General features: G+C 42.2%; 1 protein-coding gene across 4 annotated transcripts in view; it reads left to right on the top strand.

Annotated features, from left to right (window-relative positions):
- Positions 1–19,451, top strand: part of MXRA7 (matrix remodeling associated 7) — a 110,706-nt gene that overhangs the window by 73,444 nt on the left and 17,811 nt on the right. For 2 of the 4 annotated variants that reach the window (XM_053709535.1, XM_053709528.1), the window contains exons 3-4: positions 7,581–7,677; positions 8,222–8,286. In XM_053709535.1, the coding sequence (XP_053565510.1) occupies positions 7,581–7,677; positions 8,222–8,255 (131 nt within the window). In that variant the 3' untranslated portion in view covers positions 8,256–8,286. The remainder of the gene's footprint in view (positions 1–7,580; positions 7,678–8,221; positions 8,287–19,451) is intronic. The other 2 variants (XM_053709511.1, XM_053709520.1) reach the window with 1 other exon arrangement.

Here is a 19,451-nt window from a genome sequence, read left to right as displayed (position 1 = left end):
TCCTAGAATCCTTCCATCCGGGGTCTCTTCACCCCAAGGTGTTTGCGGAGATTTGTTACAGATGGGGAACACCGGAGATAGATCTCATGGCGTCCAGACTCGATTGCAAGCTTCCTCGATATGGGTTGAGGTCCAGGGATCCCCAGGCAGAGCTGACAGATGCCTTAGTGATTCCTTGGGGTTTCAGCTTAGCTTACATCTTTCCACCGCTACCACTTCTACCTCGAGTAGTGGCACGCATCAAACAGGAGCGCACCTCGGCCATTCTGATTGCTCGTTCGTGGCCGCGGAGGACGTGATTTGCGGATCTGGTGGGCATTTCATCCTTTCCGCTGTGGAGGTTACCCTGTCGCAGGGATCTGTTGTCACAGGGCCCCTTTCAACATCGAAATCTAGATTCTCTGAGGCTGACAGCGTGGAGATTGAACGCCTAGTCTTAGCCAAGAGAGGCTTTTCTGAAAGTGTGATTGATACTCTAATCCAGGCAAGGAAGCCAGTCACTCATTGCATCTACCACAAGGTGCGGAGGACTTACTTGTCCTGGTGTGAGAAGCATGGATATCCTTGGCACAAGGTGAAGGTATCCAGGATTCTGGCTTTTGTCCAAGATGGTTTGGAGAAGGGTCTTGCCGCCAGTTCCTTAAAGGGACAGATTTCTGCATTATCAGTTTTGTTGCATAGGAGACCTGACATCCAATCTTTTGTGCAGGCTCTGTCTAGAATCAGGCCTGTCTTTACGCAGTCGGCTCCGCCTTGGAGCTTAAACTTAGTCCTTAAAGGGACACTGAACCCAATTTTTTTCTTTTGTGATTCAGATAGAGCATGCAGTTTTAAGCAACTTTCTAATTTACTCCTATTAGCAAATGTTCTTAATTCTCTTGGTATTTTTATTTAAAAAGCAAGAATGTAAGTTTAGATGCCGGCCCATTTTGGTGAACAACCTGGGTTGTTTTTGCTGATTGGTGGATACATTCATCCACCAATAAACAAGTGCTGTCCAAGGTTCTGGACTTTCTTTTTCACATAAAGATAGCAAGAGAACAAAGAAAAAATTATAATAGGAGTAAATTAGAAAGTTGCTTAAAATTGCATGCTCTATCTGAATCGCGAAAGAAAAAAAAATTGGGTTCAGTGTCCCTTTAAGGTTTTGTAAAGGGTTCCGTTTGAACCTATGCACTCCATTGACAATAAGATTTTGTCTTGGAAGGTTCTCTTCCTGTTGGCTATTGCATCTGCACGCAGAGTATCTGAACTAGCTGCCTTGCTGAGAGATCCTCCTTATCTTGTGTTTAATGCACTGGGTTGGGGTTTTTCCCCAAGGTGGTGTCTAACCGTAACATCAATCAGGAAATTGTTGTTCCTTCTTTGTGTCCTAACCCTTCTTCCTTTAAGGAGAGGTTACTTCATAATTTTTCCTTTAAGGAGAGGTTACTTCATAATTTTTCCTTTAAGGAGAGGTTACTTCATAATTTTTCCTTTAAGAAGAGGTTACTTCATAATTTGGATGTGGTCCGTGCCTTGAAGTTCTATCTTCAGGCTACTAAGGATTTCAGACAGTCTACATCTCTTTTTGTGGTGTGGAAAGCGCAAGGGGCAAAGGGCCTCTGCTTCTTCTTTACCTTTTTGGTTGAGGAGCTTGATTTGCTTGGCTTACGAAACAGCGGGACATAAGCCTCCTCAGAGTATCACGGCTCATTCAACTAGAGCTGTGGCTTAGTCTTGGGCCTTCAAGAATGAGGCCTCTATGGAAGCAGATTTGTAAGGCGGCTACCTGGTCCTCCTTACATAGTTTTACAAAGTTTTACAAATTTAACGTTTTTGCTTCTGCGGAAGCTGTTTTTGGGAGAAAGGTTTTGCGGGCTGTGGTGCCCTCAGATTAGGGTCCGTCAGTTACCCTCCCGGTTTCATTCAGTGTCCTCTAGAGCTTGGGTATATGTTCCCAATAGTAATGAATGAAGCCGTGGACTCTCCTCCCCTTTAGATGGAAAACATAAATTATGCTTACCTAATAATTTAATTTCCATCGAGGGGAGGAGAGTCCACGGCTCCCGCCCATATCTCTTTGGGGCGGACCTAAATTTAATCATCTTCTGGCATCTTTTATACCCTGATATTTCTCCTACTGTTCCTGATTCCCTTGGCAGAATGACTGGGGGATGAGGGAAGTGGGGGTGGTATTTAAGCCTTTGGCTGGGGTGCGTTGCCTCCTCTCCTCCTGGTGGCCAGATTCTTAAGTCCCAATAGTCATGAATGATGCCATGGACTCTCCTCCCCTCGATGGAAATTAAATTATCAGGTAAGCATAATTTATGTTTTCCCTTAAAGGGGTAGTAAAGTCCATATTAAACTTTCATGATTCAGATAGGGCATGTAATTTTAAACAACTTTCCAATTAACTTTTATCTTTGAATTTGCTTTGTCCTCTTGGTTATTCTTAGGTGAAACCTAAACCTAGGTAGGCTTATATGCTAATTTCTAAGCACTTGAAGGCCGCCTCTTATCTGAATGCATTTGACAGTTTTTCACAGCTAGATGGCGTTAGGTCATGTGTTTCATATAGATAACACTGTGCTCATGCATGTGAAGTTATTCAGTCAGCACGAATTTCCTGAAATGCATAATAATCGGTCAAATTATCTGAAATAAGGAGGCAGTCTGCAGAGGCTTAGATACAAGGTAATTACTGAGGTAAAAAGTATATTTCTATAACAGTGTTAGTTATGCAAAACTGGAGAATGGCAAATAAAGGGATTATCTCTCTTTTTAAACAATAACATGTTTGGTGTTTACTGTCCCTTTAAATGTGTGTCTGTATACTAGTGTCTCAGAGTGAATGTCTGTATTAATGTGTTTCCATTGACTTGTTATACCAGCTTCAGAGTATAAACATGTTTATTTTTGTATATGAAATAGGTGATTTTGTTCTTTGAATCCACAGCCCTTTAAAATGAGTTGAGCTTGCAGAGAAATCAGATCTCTTTAGTTTATCACTTTCTGTACACACACATGCTTCTTTATATATGTCTGTATATAAATACTTAGAGAGAAAAATTGAAAATTAATATTTTATTGCTTATCTCTCCTACCTCCCATTGAGAGTGTAATTTATTTTGCTGACTTTGTTTACATAACTTCTATATACTTAAGTATATAAACTTTTAGTATAGGTAGGGAAACCACTGGCAAAATCAACTATTTCAAATACTGAAATAAAGGTAAATTTGTTATTTGTAAACCATTTAATACACTCCAGCAGGTAAAATAGATAATTGGAAACAAATTAAAGAGGAGAATAATTTAGGGTACGTTATCCCTTTAAATCTAAAAATGGTAGTTATCTCCCAAAACTATCGCAGTGTAGGGATTCAGAACCCTGACCCTAAAACATGTGCAGGAGCAAAGGAGAGAAGCTCAACATATTCAAGGCTTTTCAAATGGTGTGTCTCTGGAGTGCAAAACAATACAATTATTTTTAACATATTTAGTTTTAAATGCACTGGGGTTATGGCATACTGCATTACAAGACTACCAAGAGGGGGCACTGAGCCAGATGGATAGGTTTCAGTCTTCACATTAAGCCGAGACATATTTTTTACTCGCTTTTTATTATACTTGAAATAATGAAATTTTGAATGGTGAAATCTGTGCAATAACTCCCCCTTCATTAAATGAGCATTCCCTGTCCGTCTGCTAATGAGTCACTAATGAGATTGAGCTGAATGGGAAACTTTGTGCTAGTCTCATCTGCTGTTCTGTTGAATCGTTGACCCTGTAATCAGAGGCTGGCACTGTACACAATGTGTGCTTTTATACAAGTGCGCACTTAATACCCTATAAACCTGATCTTTTTTACAAGGTGATGACTAATAAGATCCTCTCTGTCTACTACACAATATAAACTTTACACATGCTTATTGCACATCCACACTGCGGACCCTTGTATTAGACACATTTGCCCTCCCCTCCCATTAGGGATTCCTGTCTCATTTACATTACACCCCCATGTGCTTTGTAACAAATCTGTCTGTATGTCATTTCAGATAATGGGAAAACAGCAGCTTGTATCTGTAGGCGTGTCTGATCTGGAAGAGCAGTTGTTTCTGACCTGTTTAATCTGGGAGAGCAGTGTGTGTGTGTCTGTCCTGAGGTAGCAGGTGTGTCTGTCCTGAGGTAGCAGGTGTGTCTGTCCTGAGGTAGCAGGTGTGTCTGTCCTGAGGTAGCAGGTGTGTCTGTCCTGAGGTAAAAGGTGTGTCTGACCTAGAGGAGCAGTGTGTCTGATCTAGAGGAGCAGTTTGCCTGGCCTGTGGTAGCAGGTGTGTCTGATCTAGAGGAGCAGTTTGTCTGTCCTTGGGTAGCAGGTGTGTCTGATCTAGAGGAGCAGTTTGTCTGTCCTTGGGTAGCAGGTGTATGATCTAGATGAGCAGTTTGTCTGTCCTTGGGTAGCAAGTGTGTCTGATCTAGAGGAGCAGTTTGTCTGTCCTTGGGTAGCAGGTGTGTGATCTAGAGGAGCAGTTTGTCTGTCCTTGGGTAGCAGGTGTGTGATCTAGAGGAGCAGTTTGTCTGTCCTTGGGTAGCAAGTGTGTCTGATCTAGAGGAGCAGTTTGCCTGGCCTGTGGTAGCAGGTTTGTCTGATCTAGTGGAGCAGTTTGTCTGATCTAGTGGAGCAGTTTGTCTGTCCTTGGGTAGCAGTGTCTGATCTAGTGGAGCAGTTTGTCTGTCCTTGGGTAGCAGTGTCTGATCTAGTGGAGCAGTTTGTCTGTCCTTGGGTAGCAGTGTCTGATCTAGTGGAGCAGTTTGTCTGTCCTTGGGTAGCATTGTGCCTGGCCTGAGGTAGCAGGTGTGTCTGATCTAGAGGAGTGGTGTGTCTAAAATTCGGAAATCGAATGTTATTTCCAGTTTTCAAATGTTACTTTAGTTTTCGAGTTCATAATTAGATCAAATATCCACATTTGATGTTTTAAATGTAACATTCAATTTAACAAATACTATTCAGAAGTTAAATAGTTCATGTGGTAGGAATTTAGTAAATTGATACATAATAAATTTAAATGTTTGTATTTTGAATATTGCATAATTTGAATATTAAATTTAAAGAGAGCATTAGAAATACTATTACACTAAACAAATGTTAGAATGTTGTACTAACATTCAACATGTGTTAAAATTTGTTTAATTTTTTCTAATGTCCTAGAGTGACTGATGGGTGGGGGGGGAGTACAAGTGACTGTGATGGGGGGGGGGAGTGCAAGTGACTGATCAGAGGTGGGGAATACAAGTGACTGTGATCTGCTGGGGAACATAAGTTATTGTTATGTGGGATCGGTGGGTGGTAGTAGGGTGATGGGGGAACCAGACGTGGACTCCTTGCCCAGTGTGTTTAGAGGAATGTGGCTGCACCTCACTGACGAGGCCCATAGGAGGCCGAAACGATCGTCTGGGGTTGTCATGTTCCTTGTTCAGAGGGGAATTGCCTGGTATTTCGGGGCTGGACTGACTTTACTTGGCGGGATCAGACTGATATACTTCAGGAAAGTTTTCTTCTGTGAAAAGCACACTGGTCTAAAAGAGGCTGCTTCCGGGTGGTAAATCGCCATAGAACAAGCCACTGAGCTGTTGTTCGTTCCTGGTAGAGCGCTTCTCTCTTTGTATGCAAATTATTATGACACAGGAGTGACTGATCTGAGGGGATCAGGATAGATTGACTGATCTGGTGGGAGCACGAGTGACTGTGATCTGGTGGGAGCACGAGTGACTGTGATCTGGTGGGAGCACGAGTGACTGATCTGATCTGGTGGGAGCATGAGTGACTGTGATCTGGGAGGAGCACGCGTGACTGTGATCTTGTGGGAGCAAGAGTGACTGTGATCTGGGAGGAGCACGCGTGACTGTGATTTTGTGGGAGCAAGAGTGACTGTGATCTGGGAGGAGCACGAGTGACTGTGATCTGGGGGAGCACGAGTGACTGATCTGGGGGTAGCACGACTGACTGTGATCTGGGGGAGCACGAGTGACTGTGATCTGGGAGGAGCACGAGTGACTGTGATCTGGGGGAGCACGAGTGACTGATCTGGGGGTAGCACGATTGACTGTGATCTGGGGGAGCATGAGTGACTGATCTGGGGGGAGCACGAGTGACTGTGATCTGGGAGGGAGCACAAGTGACTGATCTGGGAGGAGCACGAGTGACTGTGATCTGGGGGGAGCATGAGTGACTGATCTGGGGGGAGCATGAGTGACTGTGATCTTAGGGGAGCACGAGTGACTGATCTAGGGGGACCACAAGTGACTGTGATCTGGGGGGACCACGAGTGACTGGGATCTGGGGGGAGCACGAGTGACTGGAATCTGGGGGAGCACGAGTGACTGTGATCTGGGAGGGAGCACAAGTGACTGATCTGGGAGGAGCACGAGTGACTGTGATCTGGGGGGAGCATGAGTGACTGTGATCTTAGGGGACCACGAGTGACTGATCTGGGGGGACCACGAGTGACTGTGATCTGGGGGGACCACGAGTGACTGTGATCTGGGGGGACCACGAGTGACTGTGATCTGGGGGGACCACGAGTGACTGTGATCTGGGGGGACCACGAGTGACTGTGATCTGGGGGGACCACGAGTGACTGGGATCTGGGGGGACCACGAGTGACTGGAATCTGGGGGGAGCATGAGTGACTGATCTGGGGAGAGCATGAGTAACTGTTATCTTAGGGGAGCACGAGTGACTGATCTGGGGGGAGCACAAGTGACTGTGATCTGGGGGGAGCACGAGTGACTGTGATTTGGGGGACCACAACTGACTGTGATCCTGGGGGAGCACAAGTGACTGTGATCGGGGGGAACACAAATGACTGTGATTTGGGGGACCACAACTGACTGTGTCTGGGGGGGAACATGAGTGACTGTAAACTGGGGGACCCCAAGTTACTGTGATCCGGGGGAAGCAGGAGTGACTTTGATCCGGGGGAAGCAGGAGTGACTTTGATCCGGGGGAAGCAGGAGTGACTTTGATCCGGGGGAAGCAGGAGTGACACTGATCCGGGGGAGAGCAGGAGTGACACTGATCCGGGGGGAGCAGGAGTGACTGTGATCTGGGGGGAGCAGGAGTGACTGTGATCTGGGGGAGGGGAGCAGGAGTGACTTTGATCCGGGGGAAGCAGGAGTGACACTGATCGGGGGAGAGCAGGAGTGACTGTGATCTGGGAGAGGGGAGCAGGAGTGACTTTAATCCAGGGGAAGCAGGAGTGACACTGATCTGGGGGAAGCAGGAGTGACTTTGATCCGGGGGAAGCAGGAGTGACTTTGATCCGGGGGAGAGCAGGAGTGACACTGATCCGGGGGGAGCAGGAGTGACTGTGATCTGGGGAGGAGCAAGAGTGACTGTGATCTGTGGAGGGAGATGAAGTGACTGATCCGGGGGAAGCAGGAGTGACACTGATTGGGGGAGAGCAGGACTGACTGTGATCTGGGGGGACCACTAGTGACTGTGATCTGGGGGTGGGCATGAGTGACTTTGATCTGGAGGGGGGTAGGTGTGCCTGACCTTTGGAACATATTATCACAATATGCTTTCCTACTTCCAGACAATGAAAGTTTCTCCTTTCAATACCTGCCTGGAAAGCTGCGAGGTAGCGAGTTTGAGAAGATGCTGACTAAGGAAGAGCTGGAAGAGGAACAGCGGTAAGATTTCCCATAGTTACTTGCTTCTCTTGGCTGCACAAGAAAGCAAATGTGACCTGACCCATTCAGACTATAAATGTATAATTACTTGAGATAAAACAACCCTGAGGGGCAATAAAAATAATGCAATATTTTACAGGCCATATAATAATATACAGTGAACTAGCTCTGGTCACATTAAATAGGGATTGTTTATAGAGATTAACATGCTGGTATATTAATGTATTCTGAAATATTGCAGTCACTGCCCTCTGACCCAGAGAACTTGCAATCTAACTTGTGAAATGATTTTGTACTTATTCAGGCCTCACCCACTTCAAAGGCTGCACTATAAACCGTTTCACTGCCAACTTATGATTTGCCAATATGTCAATTAAAGGGTTAACATTTTTTGTCTTTTTCTTAAAATATTGAAATTGTATTCAAGGAGACAAACGTGTGTGCTAGAAAAGCGTTCCTCCTCGAACATACATGTAACATGCTTATAACGTGTTCTGTACACATGAAGCACAGCACCATGATGAGTCGTACATTTGCCTTGCAGGATTGAGTTGACCTCTGATCTCACATCACTGTAACACGTACAGGCCCCTACACACTTATCTTGTGGTAAGACAAAGCTCCCCGTGTGTTAGCGCTAGACACCCTGTAACACTCAGTGTTGTGCCACCCGCTCCCATACTGACCCTGTACCCACAACTGGATCCTCATTACTGTAAGTGCTTGTAAATCTGGCAGTGGTTAAATAGTATTACATATCCTCTCATTTAAGTGTTCCCTTTAATTTATGTTTCTTTCATGTAAATGGCAAGAGTCCATGAGCTAGTGACGTATGGGATATACAATCCTACCAGGAGGGGTAAAGTTTCCCAAACCTCAAATGCCTATAAATACACCCCTCACCACACCCACAATTCAGTTTTACAAACGTTGCCTCCTATGGAGGTGGTGAAGTAAGTTTGTGCTAAGATTTCTACGTTAACATGCGCTTCTCCGCTTTTTTTGAAGCACGATTCCTCTCAGTGTACAGCGAATGTCAGAGGGACGTGAAGAGAGTATCACCTATTGAAAGCAATGATTTTCCTAACGGGGGTCTATTTCATAGGTTCTCTGTTATCGGTCGTAGAGATTCATCTCCTACCTCCCTTTTCAGATCGACGATATACTCTCATATACCATTACCTCTACTGATAACTGTTTCAGTACTGGTTTGGCTATCTGCTATATGTGGATGGGTGTCTTTTCTGGTAAGTATGTTTTTATTACTTAAGACACCCCAGCTATGGTCTGGCACTTTATGCATTTATATAAAGTTCTAAATATATGTATTGTACTTATATTTGCCATGAGTCAGGTTCATGTATTTCCTTGTGCAGACTGTCAGTTTCATATTTAGGGAAAATAAACATATTAAGAAATATTTTTCTTACCTGGGGTTTAGTCTTTTTTTCAATTGACTACTTTTTTTCTTACAAATTGCTGGCAGTACTAGGCCCGCGGGTGCGCCAAATGCTAGACTTTATTGCGTAATTTATGGCGCGAAAAGTACGTCCGTTGACGCAAGTTCGTCATTTCCGGCATCGTAGTTGACGCCGAAGCCTTACACACGGTTGCGTTAGTGACGCAAGTGTGTCATTTCCGGATATTGTGGCACCAAAATATTTTCAGTTACGTTGTGCGTCATACTTGGCGCCAAATTTTTTCATTAATTTAATACCCCATTGCTATTTGCCTCTTGCCTTTTTCTATGTCAGAGGGCTATGCTATTTGCATTTTTTTTTTCCCATTCCTGAAACTGTTATATAAGGAAATTGAGACATTTTGCTTTATATGTTGTTTTTTATTTTACATTTTGCAAGATGTCTCAATCTGATCCTGCCTCAGAAGTATCTGTTGGAACTTTGCTGCCTGATGTTGGTTCTTCTAAAGCTAAGTGCATTATATTTCCGAATGTCATTGTATTGGTGGTTATGATAAACTTTTACATGCAGATATTGTGTCCATCAGTAAATAGTACATTTCCTATTGTTGTTCCTTCAACTGTACATGTTATACCTATGAAATTTAAAGAATTTGTTACTGATTCTATTCAGAAGGGTTTGTCCTCTGTTCTGCCTTCTAATTAATATAAAGGTCTTTTAAAACTTCTCATAAGGTTGATGAAATTTCAAATGACCGACAACATAATGAATTATCCTCTTCTGATGAGGATCTATCTGATTCAGAAGATCTTTCCTCAGATATTGACACTAACAAATCTACTTATTTATTTAAAATTAAGTATTTTTGTTCTTTGTTAAAGAAGTGTTAATTATTTTGGATATCGTGGAAACTAGTCCTCTTGATATTAGAACTAGTAAATTCTGTTTTTAAACCTCCTGTGGTTACTCCAGAGGTTTTTTCCTGTTCCTGATGCTATTTCTATTATGATTTCTAAGGAATGGAATTAGCCGGGTACTTCTTTTATTCCTTCTTCAAGGTTTAAAAAATTGTATCCTTTTACCAGCAATTTCTATTGAGTTTTGGGAAAAGATCCTCAAAGTCGATGGGGCTATTTCTACTCTTGCTGAACGTACCTCTATTCCTATGGAAGATAGTACTTAAGTTCCTTTAGATAGGAAACTTGAATCTTATCTAAGGAAAGCTTATTTATATTCAGGTCGTCTCAGGCCTGCAATTTTCTCTGGCTGATGTTGTAGCTGCAGCAACTTTTTTGTTGGAGATTTAGCGCAACAAGAATTGGATTTTGATTTATCTAGTATTGTTCGCTTACTGCAACATACTAATCAGTTCTGATGCCATTTTTTTATATAATCAAGATTGATGTTAGATCTATGTCTTTAGCTATTTTTAGCTACAAGAGTTTTGAGGCTTAAATCTTGGAATGCTGATATGACTTTTTTAATCTAGATTGCTATCTCTTTCTTTCCAAGATAATAAGAGACCTAAGGGTAAATATAAAGCTTCTAAATCATTTTCGTTCTTTTTGTCAAATAAGGAACAAAAACCTAATCCTTCCCTATGGAATCTGTTTCCAATTGGAAACCTTCATTAAATGGATTAAATCCAACCCATTTAAGAAACCAAAAGCCAGACCCTAAGTCCGCATGAAGGTGTGACTCTCATTCCAGCTCAGCTGGTAGGGGGCAGATTAAGGTTTTTCTCAATAATGTTTTGGATAAATTCGGTCCAAAATCAATGGTTTCAGAGTATTGTCTCTCAGGGGTTTCGAATAGGATTCTGAGTAAATCCTTGTGTGAGAAGATTTTTTTTCTCTCACGCATCCCAGCAAATCCAGTTAAAGCTCAGGCTTTCCTGAAGTGTGTTTCAGACCTGGAGTTTCAGGGGTAGTCATGCCAGTTCCTTTTCAAGGACATTGTCTGGGGTTTTATTCAAATCTATTCATTGTCCCAAAGAAGGAAATTTCATTCAGACCAATTCTGGATCTGAAAATTTTGAATCGTTATGTAAGAGTACCAATTTTCAAATGGTGACTTTAAAGACTGTTCTGCCTTTTATTCAGCAAGGACATTTTAGGTCCACAATGGATTGCAAGATGTATAGCTTCATATTCCGATTCATTCAGATCATTATCAGTTCCTGAGATTCTCTTTTCTAGACAAGCGGTACCAATTCGTTGCTTTTCCATTTGGTCTAGCAACCGCTCAAAGAATCTTTTTTAAAGGTTCTTGGTGCCCTGCTTTACGGAAACCAGAGAGCAGGGTATTGCGGTGTTTCCTTATTTGGACGATATCTTGGTACTAGCTCAGTCTTTACATTCTGCAGAATCTAACACTAATCAACTAGTGTTGTTTCTTCGGAAACATGGTTGGAGGATCAATTTTCCAAAAAGTTTCTTCATTCCTCAGACAAGGGTCACCTTTTTAGGTTTCCAGATAGATTCAGTGTCCATGACTCTGGACTCTATTTATCAAGGTCTGTCGGACCTGATCCGACAGTGCGGATCAGGTCCGACAGACCTCGCTGAATACGGCGAGCAATAGCTGCTGGTGCAGCGCCGCCCCCTGCAGACTCGCAGCCAATGGGCCGCCAGCAGGGGGTGTCAATCAACCCGATCGTACTCGATCGGGTTGATTTCCGGCGATGTCTGTCCGCCTGCTCAGAGCAGGTGGACAGGTTATGGAGCAGCGGTCTTTGTGACCGCTGCTTCATAACTGCTGTTTCTGGTGAGCCTGCAGGCTCGCCAGAAACACGGGGCATCAAGCTCCATTCGGAATTTGATAAATATGCCCTTCTTTCTCTAACAGACAAGAGACGTTTGAAAGTGGTTGCAGCCTGTCGGCACCTTCAGTCTCAGTCATTCCCTTCAGTGGTTATGTTCATAGAAAATTTAGGTTTCATGACTGCAGCATTGGACACGATTCCCTTTGCTCGTTCTCACATGAGACCTCTCCAGCTTTGTTTGTATAATCCCTGCACCATGGATTCAGCAAAGATATCACAATTAATATCCTTAAATCCCAATGTTTGACACTCTCTGACGTGGTGGTAAATCACCAGCGTTTAGTTCAAGGGACTTCTTTGTTCGGCTAACTTGGACTATGATCTCTACAGATGCAAGTCTTTCAGGTTGGGGAGCTGTTTGGGGATCTCTGACAGCACAAGGGGTTTGGAAATCTCAAGAGGCGAGATTACCAATCAATATTTTAGAACTCCGTGCAATTCTCAGAGCTCTTCAGTTTTGGCCTCTGTTGAAGAGAGAACTGTTAATTTATTTTCAAATAGACAATATCACATACAGTTGCATTTGTCAATCAGCAGCTATGAAGAAGTATCTCGGATACTTGCTTGGGCGGAATCCAGCTCCTGTCTAATTTCTGCGGTGCATATCCCAGGTATAGACATTGGGAGGTGGATTATCTCAGCCGTCAGACGTTACATCCTGGGGAGTGGTTCCTCCATCCAAATGTGTTTTCTCAGGTTGTTCAGATATGGGGTCTTCTACAGATAGATCTGATGGCCTCTCATCTAAACAAGAGACTTCCCAGATGCCTGTCCAGGTTTAGGGATTTTCAGGCGGAAGCAGTGGGTGCGCTGACACTTCCTTGGTGTTATCAACCTGCTTATATTTTCCCGCCTCTAGTTCTTCTTCCAAGAGTGATTTTCAGAATCATCATGGAACAATCGTTTGTGTTGCTGGTGGCTCCAGCATGGCCTCACAGGTTTTGATATGCGGGTCTTGTTCGGATGTCCAGCTGCCAACCTTGGCCACTTCTGTTAAGGCCAGACCTACTGTTTCAAGGTCCGTTTTTCCATCAGATTTTCAAATAATTAAATTTGAAGGTATGGAAATTGATCGCTTAGTGCTAAGTCATAGAGGTTTCTCTGACTCAGTGATTAATACTATGTTACAAGCTCGTAAATCTGTCTCTTGAAAGATTTATTATCGAGTTTGGAAGACTTACATTTCATGGTGTTCTCATAAATTCTCTTGTTATTCTTTTAGAGTTGCAAGAAATTTACAGTTTCTTCAGGATGGTTTGGATAAGGTTTTGTCTGACAAATCTCTGCTCTTTCTGTTTTATTGTACAGGCTTTAGTTCATATTTAAGCCTGTCATTAAATCAATCTCTCCTCCTTGGAGTCTTAATTTGGTTTGGAGGGCTTTACAGGCTCCTCCATATTGAGCCTATGCATTCTTTGGACATTTAACTACTTTCTTGGAAAGTATTGTTCCTTTTGGTCATCTTTTCTGCTAGAAGAGTTTCTGAGCTATCTGCTCTTTCTTGTGAATCTCCTTTTCTGATTTTTCATCAGGATAAGGTGGTTTTGCGGACTTCATTTAAATTTTTTCATAAGGTTGTGAATTCTAACATTAATAGAGAAATTGTTGTCCTTTCCTTGTGTCCTAATCCTAAGAATTCTTTGGAAAGATCCTTACATTCTTTGGATGTGGTGAGAGCTTTGAAATATTATATTGAAGCTACTAAAGATTTCAGGAAGACTTCTAGTCTATTTATAGTTATATTTTCTGGTCCTAGGAAAGGTCAGAAAACTTCTGCTATTTCCTTGGTTTCTTGGTTAAAGCTTTTTATTCATCAAGCTTATTGGAGTCGGGTCAGGCCCCATCTCAGAGAATTACAGCTCATTCTACTAGATCAGTCTCCACTTTGTGGGCTTTTAAGAATGAAGCTTCAGTTGATCAAATTTGCAAAGCGGCAACTTGGTCTTCTTTACATACATTTACTAAATTCTACCGTTTTTATGTTTTTGCTTCTTCAGAAGCAGTTTTTGGTAGAAAAGTTCTTCAGGCAGCTGTTTCAGTCTGATTCTTCTGCTGATGTTTTAAGTTTTTCTTGACATTTAAAGAATAAACTTATATTTTGGGTTGTGGATTATTTTTTCAGCGGAAAATGGCTGTTGTTTATTTTTATCCCTCCCTCTCTAGTGACTCTTGCGTGGAGTTCCACATCTTGGGTATTGATATCCCATATGTCACTAGCTCATGGGCTCTTGCCAATTACATGAAAGAAAACATAATTTATGTAAGAATTTACCTGATAAATTAATTTCTTTCATATTGCCAAGAGTCCATGAGGCCCACCCTTTTTTATGGTGGTTATGATTTTTTGTATAAAGCACCATTATTTCCAAATTCCTTTGTTGATGCTTTTTACTCCTTTCTTTATCACCCCACTACTTGGCTATTCGTTAAACTGAATTGTGGGTGTGGTGAGGGGTGTATTTATAGGCATTTGAGGTTTGGGAAACTTTGCCCCTCCTGGTAGGATTGTATATCCCATACGTCACTAGCTCATGGACTCTTGCCAATATGAAAGAAATTAATTTATCAGGTAAATTCTTACATAAATTATGTTTTTTAACATTTGACATGAAAAATCATTTAACTTGTCACTAATACTTATTGCTTCTTAAAACCCCTCCTATTGCTCCATATAACCCTCACTATAACCCCTCATATTGCATCATATAACCCTCAATATATCTCCTCCTATTGCACCATATAACCCTCCCTATTACTCCTCCTATTGAACATATAACCCTCCCTATTACTCCTCCTATTGCTCATATAACCCTCCCTATAACTCCTCCTATTGCTCATATAACCCTCCTATTGCTCCATATAACCCTCCCTATAACTCCTCCTATTGCACCATATAACCCTCCCTATTACTCCTCCTATTGCACATATAACCCTCCCTATTACTCCTCCTATTGCTCATATAACCCTCCTGTAACACCTCCTTATGCACCATATAACCCTCCCTATAACACCTCCTTATGCACCATACAACCCTCCCTATTACACCTCCTTATGCACCATATAACCCTCCCTATAACACCTCCTTATGCACCATGTAACCCTCCCTATAACTCCTCCTTATGCACCATATAACCCTCCCTATAAAATCTCCTTATGCACCATATAACCCTCCCTATAACACCTCCTTATGCACCATATAACCCTCCCTATAACACCTCCTTATGCACCATATAACCCTCCCTATAACACCTCCTTATGCACCATATAACCCTCCCTATAACACCTCCTTATGCACCATATAACCCTCCCTATAACATCTCCTTATGCACCATATAACCCTCCCTATAACACCTCCTTATGCACCATATAACCCTCCCTATAACACCTCCTTATGCACCATATAACCCTCCCTATAACACCTCCTTATGCACCATATAACCCTCCCTATAACACCTCCTTATGCACCATATAACTCTCCCTATAACACCTCCTTATGCACCATATAACCCTCCCTATTACACCTCCTTATGCGCCATATAACCCTCCCTATAAGACCTCCTTATGCACCATATAACCCTCCCTATAACACCTCCTTATGCACCATATAACTCTCCCTATAGCTCATATAAACCTTTGTATAGTCTCCTATTGCAATAGCTTCCTTTTCTTACATAGAGATGTTCAGGAGATATTTACTAGTCAGCTTTATACAGTTATGCTGCATCAGTTTCAAGTGATTTATCATATGGGTATTATGTCCTTTTAATGTCCCTTTAACTTTTTCACTGCCAGAAGTACCAGCAACTCTCCCTAACTACCGTGTTCCAGTCATATATACCTTTACATAATAACATCTCTAACTATAAATGTATGGTTTTGCTTTAGCATTTCGTATAAGGAGCAAGAAAAGGTTAAAAAGTGATTTGGTACTGACACGCAACTGGTTAAATGCACGTGAAAAAATAATATAAAATGTTTATGTGTAGTAAAAAAAACTAATTTGCAATATATTTTCTCTTTTACCTTCTTTTCCTGTAATTTAATTTTAGAATTTTCCAGTTCCTGCCAAAATTGAAAGCTAGCACTGTAGGTGTCACACACTTAACCCTGCTACATTCTACATGACCACTGTTTGATCACTATAGTAACTTATTTATATCTGTTCATAACTGGCCCCAGCAGTGATAAAATCAAAGGCTTAAAAATGGTGCTGCAAAACAATGCAATGCCATAACAAAATGACAGTTTAAATGCTTATAAAACATTTGTCTATACAGATCGTATGCATTATACTATTCATGCATAACAATGTGTGTTATGACCCTTTAAGATAATCCCTCAAAGAAAGCATCTCCGTGTGTCCTCTTGTGTATTTAAAATAAATGAATGGGTTTTTTTTCTATAACATTAAAAAAAGTAAAAATAAATTGGCAGTAATTTTTTTTAAATAAATTCAATGGGGCACATAATATTACGGCCTTTACAGCGTTCATGCAAATTTGCTCTACTCTATGAGTTGTAATGTCCCTTTTTAAATAATAAATAAAAAGTGATTGCAGCTAATTTAGAAGTTCTGAGTCTATTTTGTGTAAAAAAATCCTCAAAGCAAAGTGTGGAAAACAGCACCAACAGATATGTGGCTTGTGGGGCACGGAACCCAGGATCTGCCTTATCCTGCAAATACTTCAAGTAGCAAAAAAGATTTGTTCCAGCCACCAATAGTTAAAAAACCTTTATTTCTTCATATAGGGTCTTTTGACAAACATACAACGTTTCAGACCTGCTATAGGTCCTTAGTCATAGACATGACTAAGGACCTATAGCAGGTCTGAAACGTTGTATGTTTGTCAAAAGACCCTATATGAAGAAATAAAGGTTTTTTAACTATTGGTGGCTGGAACAAATCTTTTTTGCTACTTGTGTAAAAAAATCACAGGAGCCTTGTTATATAATTTTATGTGAACGATTTTGTAATGAAAATAAATGCAATATTATGTAAATCTGACTTGTGCAGGTCCCAAGAGTACTGTAGATTTTCCTCCAACTCACAGAGGTTGCTCCACCCCAGAGGAACTTTTGTCCTATCAGCACGGTCACACCATGACCTATCAGATAAGATTTAGGTCACAAGCCAGTGGTGTGCCGCCCTAGGACCCTGGGAAATCTGATGACGATTGCTTTTATCTTGTAACTGCCTCATATATTTCTCACAGCCGGAGCCCGGGGACACATAGAACGGTCATACTCGCCTCACTAGACAACCAGGGGACAAATAGAACGGTCATACTCGCCTCACTAGACAACCAGGGGACACATAGAGCGGTCATACTCACCTCACTAGACAACCAGGGGACACATAGAACGGTCATACTCGCCTCACTAGACAACCAGGGGACACATAGAGCGGTCATACTCGCCTCACTAGAAAACCAGGGGACACACAGAACGGTCATACTCACCTCACTAGACAACCAGGGGACACATAGAACGGTCATACTCACCTCACTAGACAACCAGGGGACACATAGAACGGTCATACTCACCTCACTAGACAACCAGGGGACACATAGAACGGTCATACTCGCTTCACTAGACAACCAGGGGACACATAGAACGGTCATACTCGCCTCACTAGACAACCAGGGGACACATAGAACGGTCATACTCGCTTCACTAGACAACCAGGGGACACATAGAACGGTCATACTCACCTCACTAGACAACCAGGGGACATATAGAACGGTCATACTCACCTCACTAGACAACCAGGGGACACATAGAACGGTCATACTCGCCTCACTAGAAAACCAGGGGACACACAGAGCGGTCATACTCGCCTCACTAGACAACCAGGGGACACATATAACGGTCATACTCACCTCACTAGACAACCAGGGGACACAGAGCGGTCATACTCACCTCACTAGACAACCAGGGGACACATAGAACGGTCATACTCACCTCACTAGACAGCCCGGGGACACACAGAGCGGTCATACTCACCTCACTAGACAACCAGGGGACACATAGAACGGTCATACTCGCCTCACTAGACAACCAGGGGACACATAGAGCGGTCATACTCACCTCACTAGACAACCAGGGGACACATAGAGCGGTCATACTCACTTCACTAGACAACCAGGGGACACATAGAACGGTCATACTCACCTCACTAGACAACCAGGGGACACATAGAGCGGTCATACTCACCTCACTAGACAACCAGGGGACACATAGAGCGGTCATACTCGCCTCACTAGACAACCAGGGGACACATAGAACGGTCATACTCGCCTCACTAGACAACCAGGGGACACATAGAACGGTCATACTCACCTCACTAGACAACCAGGGGACACATAGAGCGGTCATACTCGCCTCACTAGACAACCAGGGGACACATAGAACGGTCATACTCACCTCACTAGACAACCAGGGGACACATAGAGCGGTCATACTCGCCTCACTAGACAACCAGGGGACACATAGAACGGTCATACTCACCTCACTAGACAACCAGGGGTTATTGATTTGTAATAAAATGAGTAGCAAAACCCTTAAAGGGATATAAAACCCACATTTGTTTTCTTTCATGCATCAGACATACAATTTCAAACAACTTTCCAATTTACTTCTATTATCAAATTTAAAATTTTCTTCGATTTCTTGTTATCCTTTGTGGAAAAGCAGGAAGGCAAGTTAAGGGGTATGCACGTGTCTGCAATACTAAATGGCAGCAGTTTTGCAACAATGTTACACATTAACAAGAGCACTATTTCCTGTCATGTAGTGCTTCAGACATGTGCACGCTACCTGTCTAGATATCTCTTCAACAAAGAATAACAAGAGAACAAAGGAAATTTGATGATAGAAGTAAATTGGAAACTTTTTTTAAAATTGTATTCTATCTGAATTATGAAATAATTTTTTGGGGTTTCATGTCCCTTTAAGAGAGCATAGGAGCAGCAACACTTTTATAGCACTGACCTTCAAACATCTCTGTCTTAGAAATTCTGCTGCCCTAGGCACAGGTCTAGCTGGTCTAGGCTGCAATGTGTCCTTGCTCACAGGCCTGTCCTTCACTTGCAGAGTTTTGTATGTAATCTCTTCACTTGTAGCAAACTCTGCAACCGTCACATGCATCAAGCTCTTGTGTTCTTCATAAGTGGAAATCTATAGAACTTAAAGGGACAGTAAACACCTTGTAATTACAAGACATTTCTGCTGGGTTTCTATAGAACAGTGATTTTTAACCTTTTTTTTGCCGTGGCACACTTTTTTACATTAAAAAATCCTGTGGCACACCACCATCCCAAAATTTTTAAAAGATCACACATTGTAGCCTAATACAGCATATATATATACACATACACACAAACACACACATACTGTATGTATTGTGCTGTTATGCCATGTCACCTACAAACTACCCCTGCACTGGGAGTAAAAAACAAGCAAAGTTTAAAAAATATGTCACACTGTTGTCAGTCTGCCGTGGCACACCTGAGGATCTCTCACGGCACACT

This window comes from Bombina bombina, chromosome 1, assembly GCF_027579735.1.
Source record: "Bombina bombina isolate aBomBom1 chromosome 1, aBomBom1.pri, whole genome shotgun sequence".
NCBI classification, from domain to species: domain Eukaryota; kingdom Metazoa; phylum Chordata; class Amphibia; order Anura; family Bombinatoridae; genus Bombina; species Bombina bombina.
This window is presented reverse-complemented; position numbering and strand designations above follow the sequence as displayed.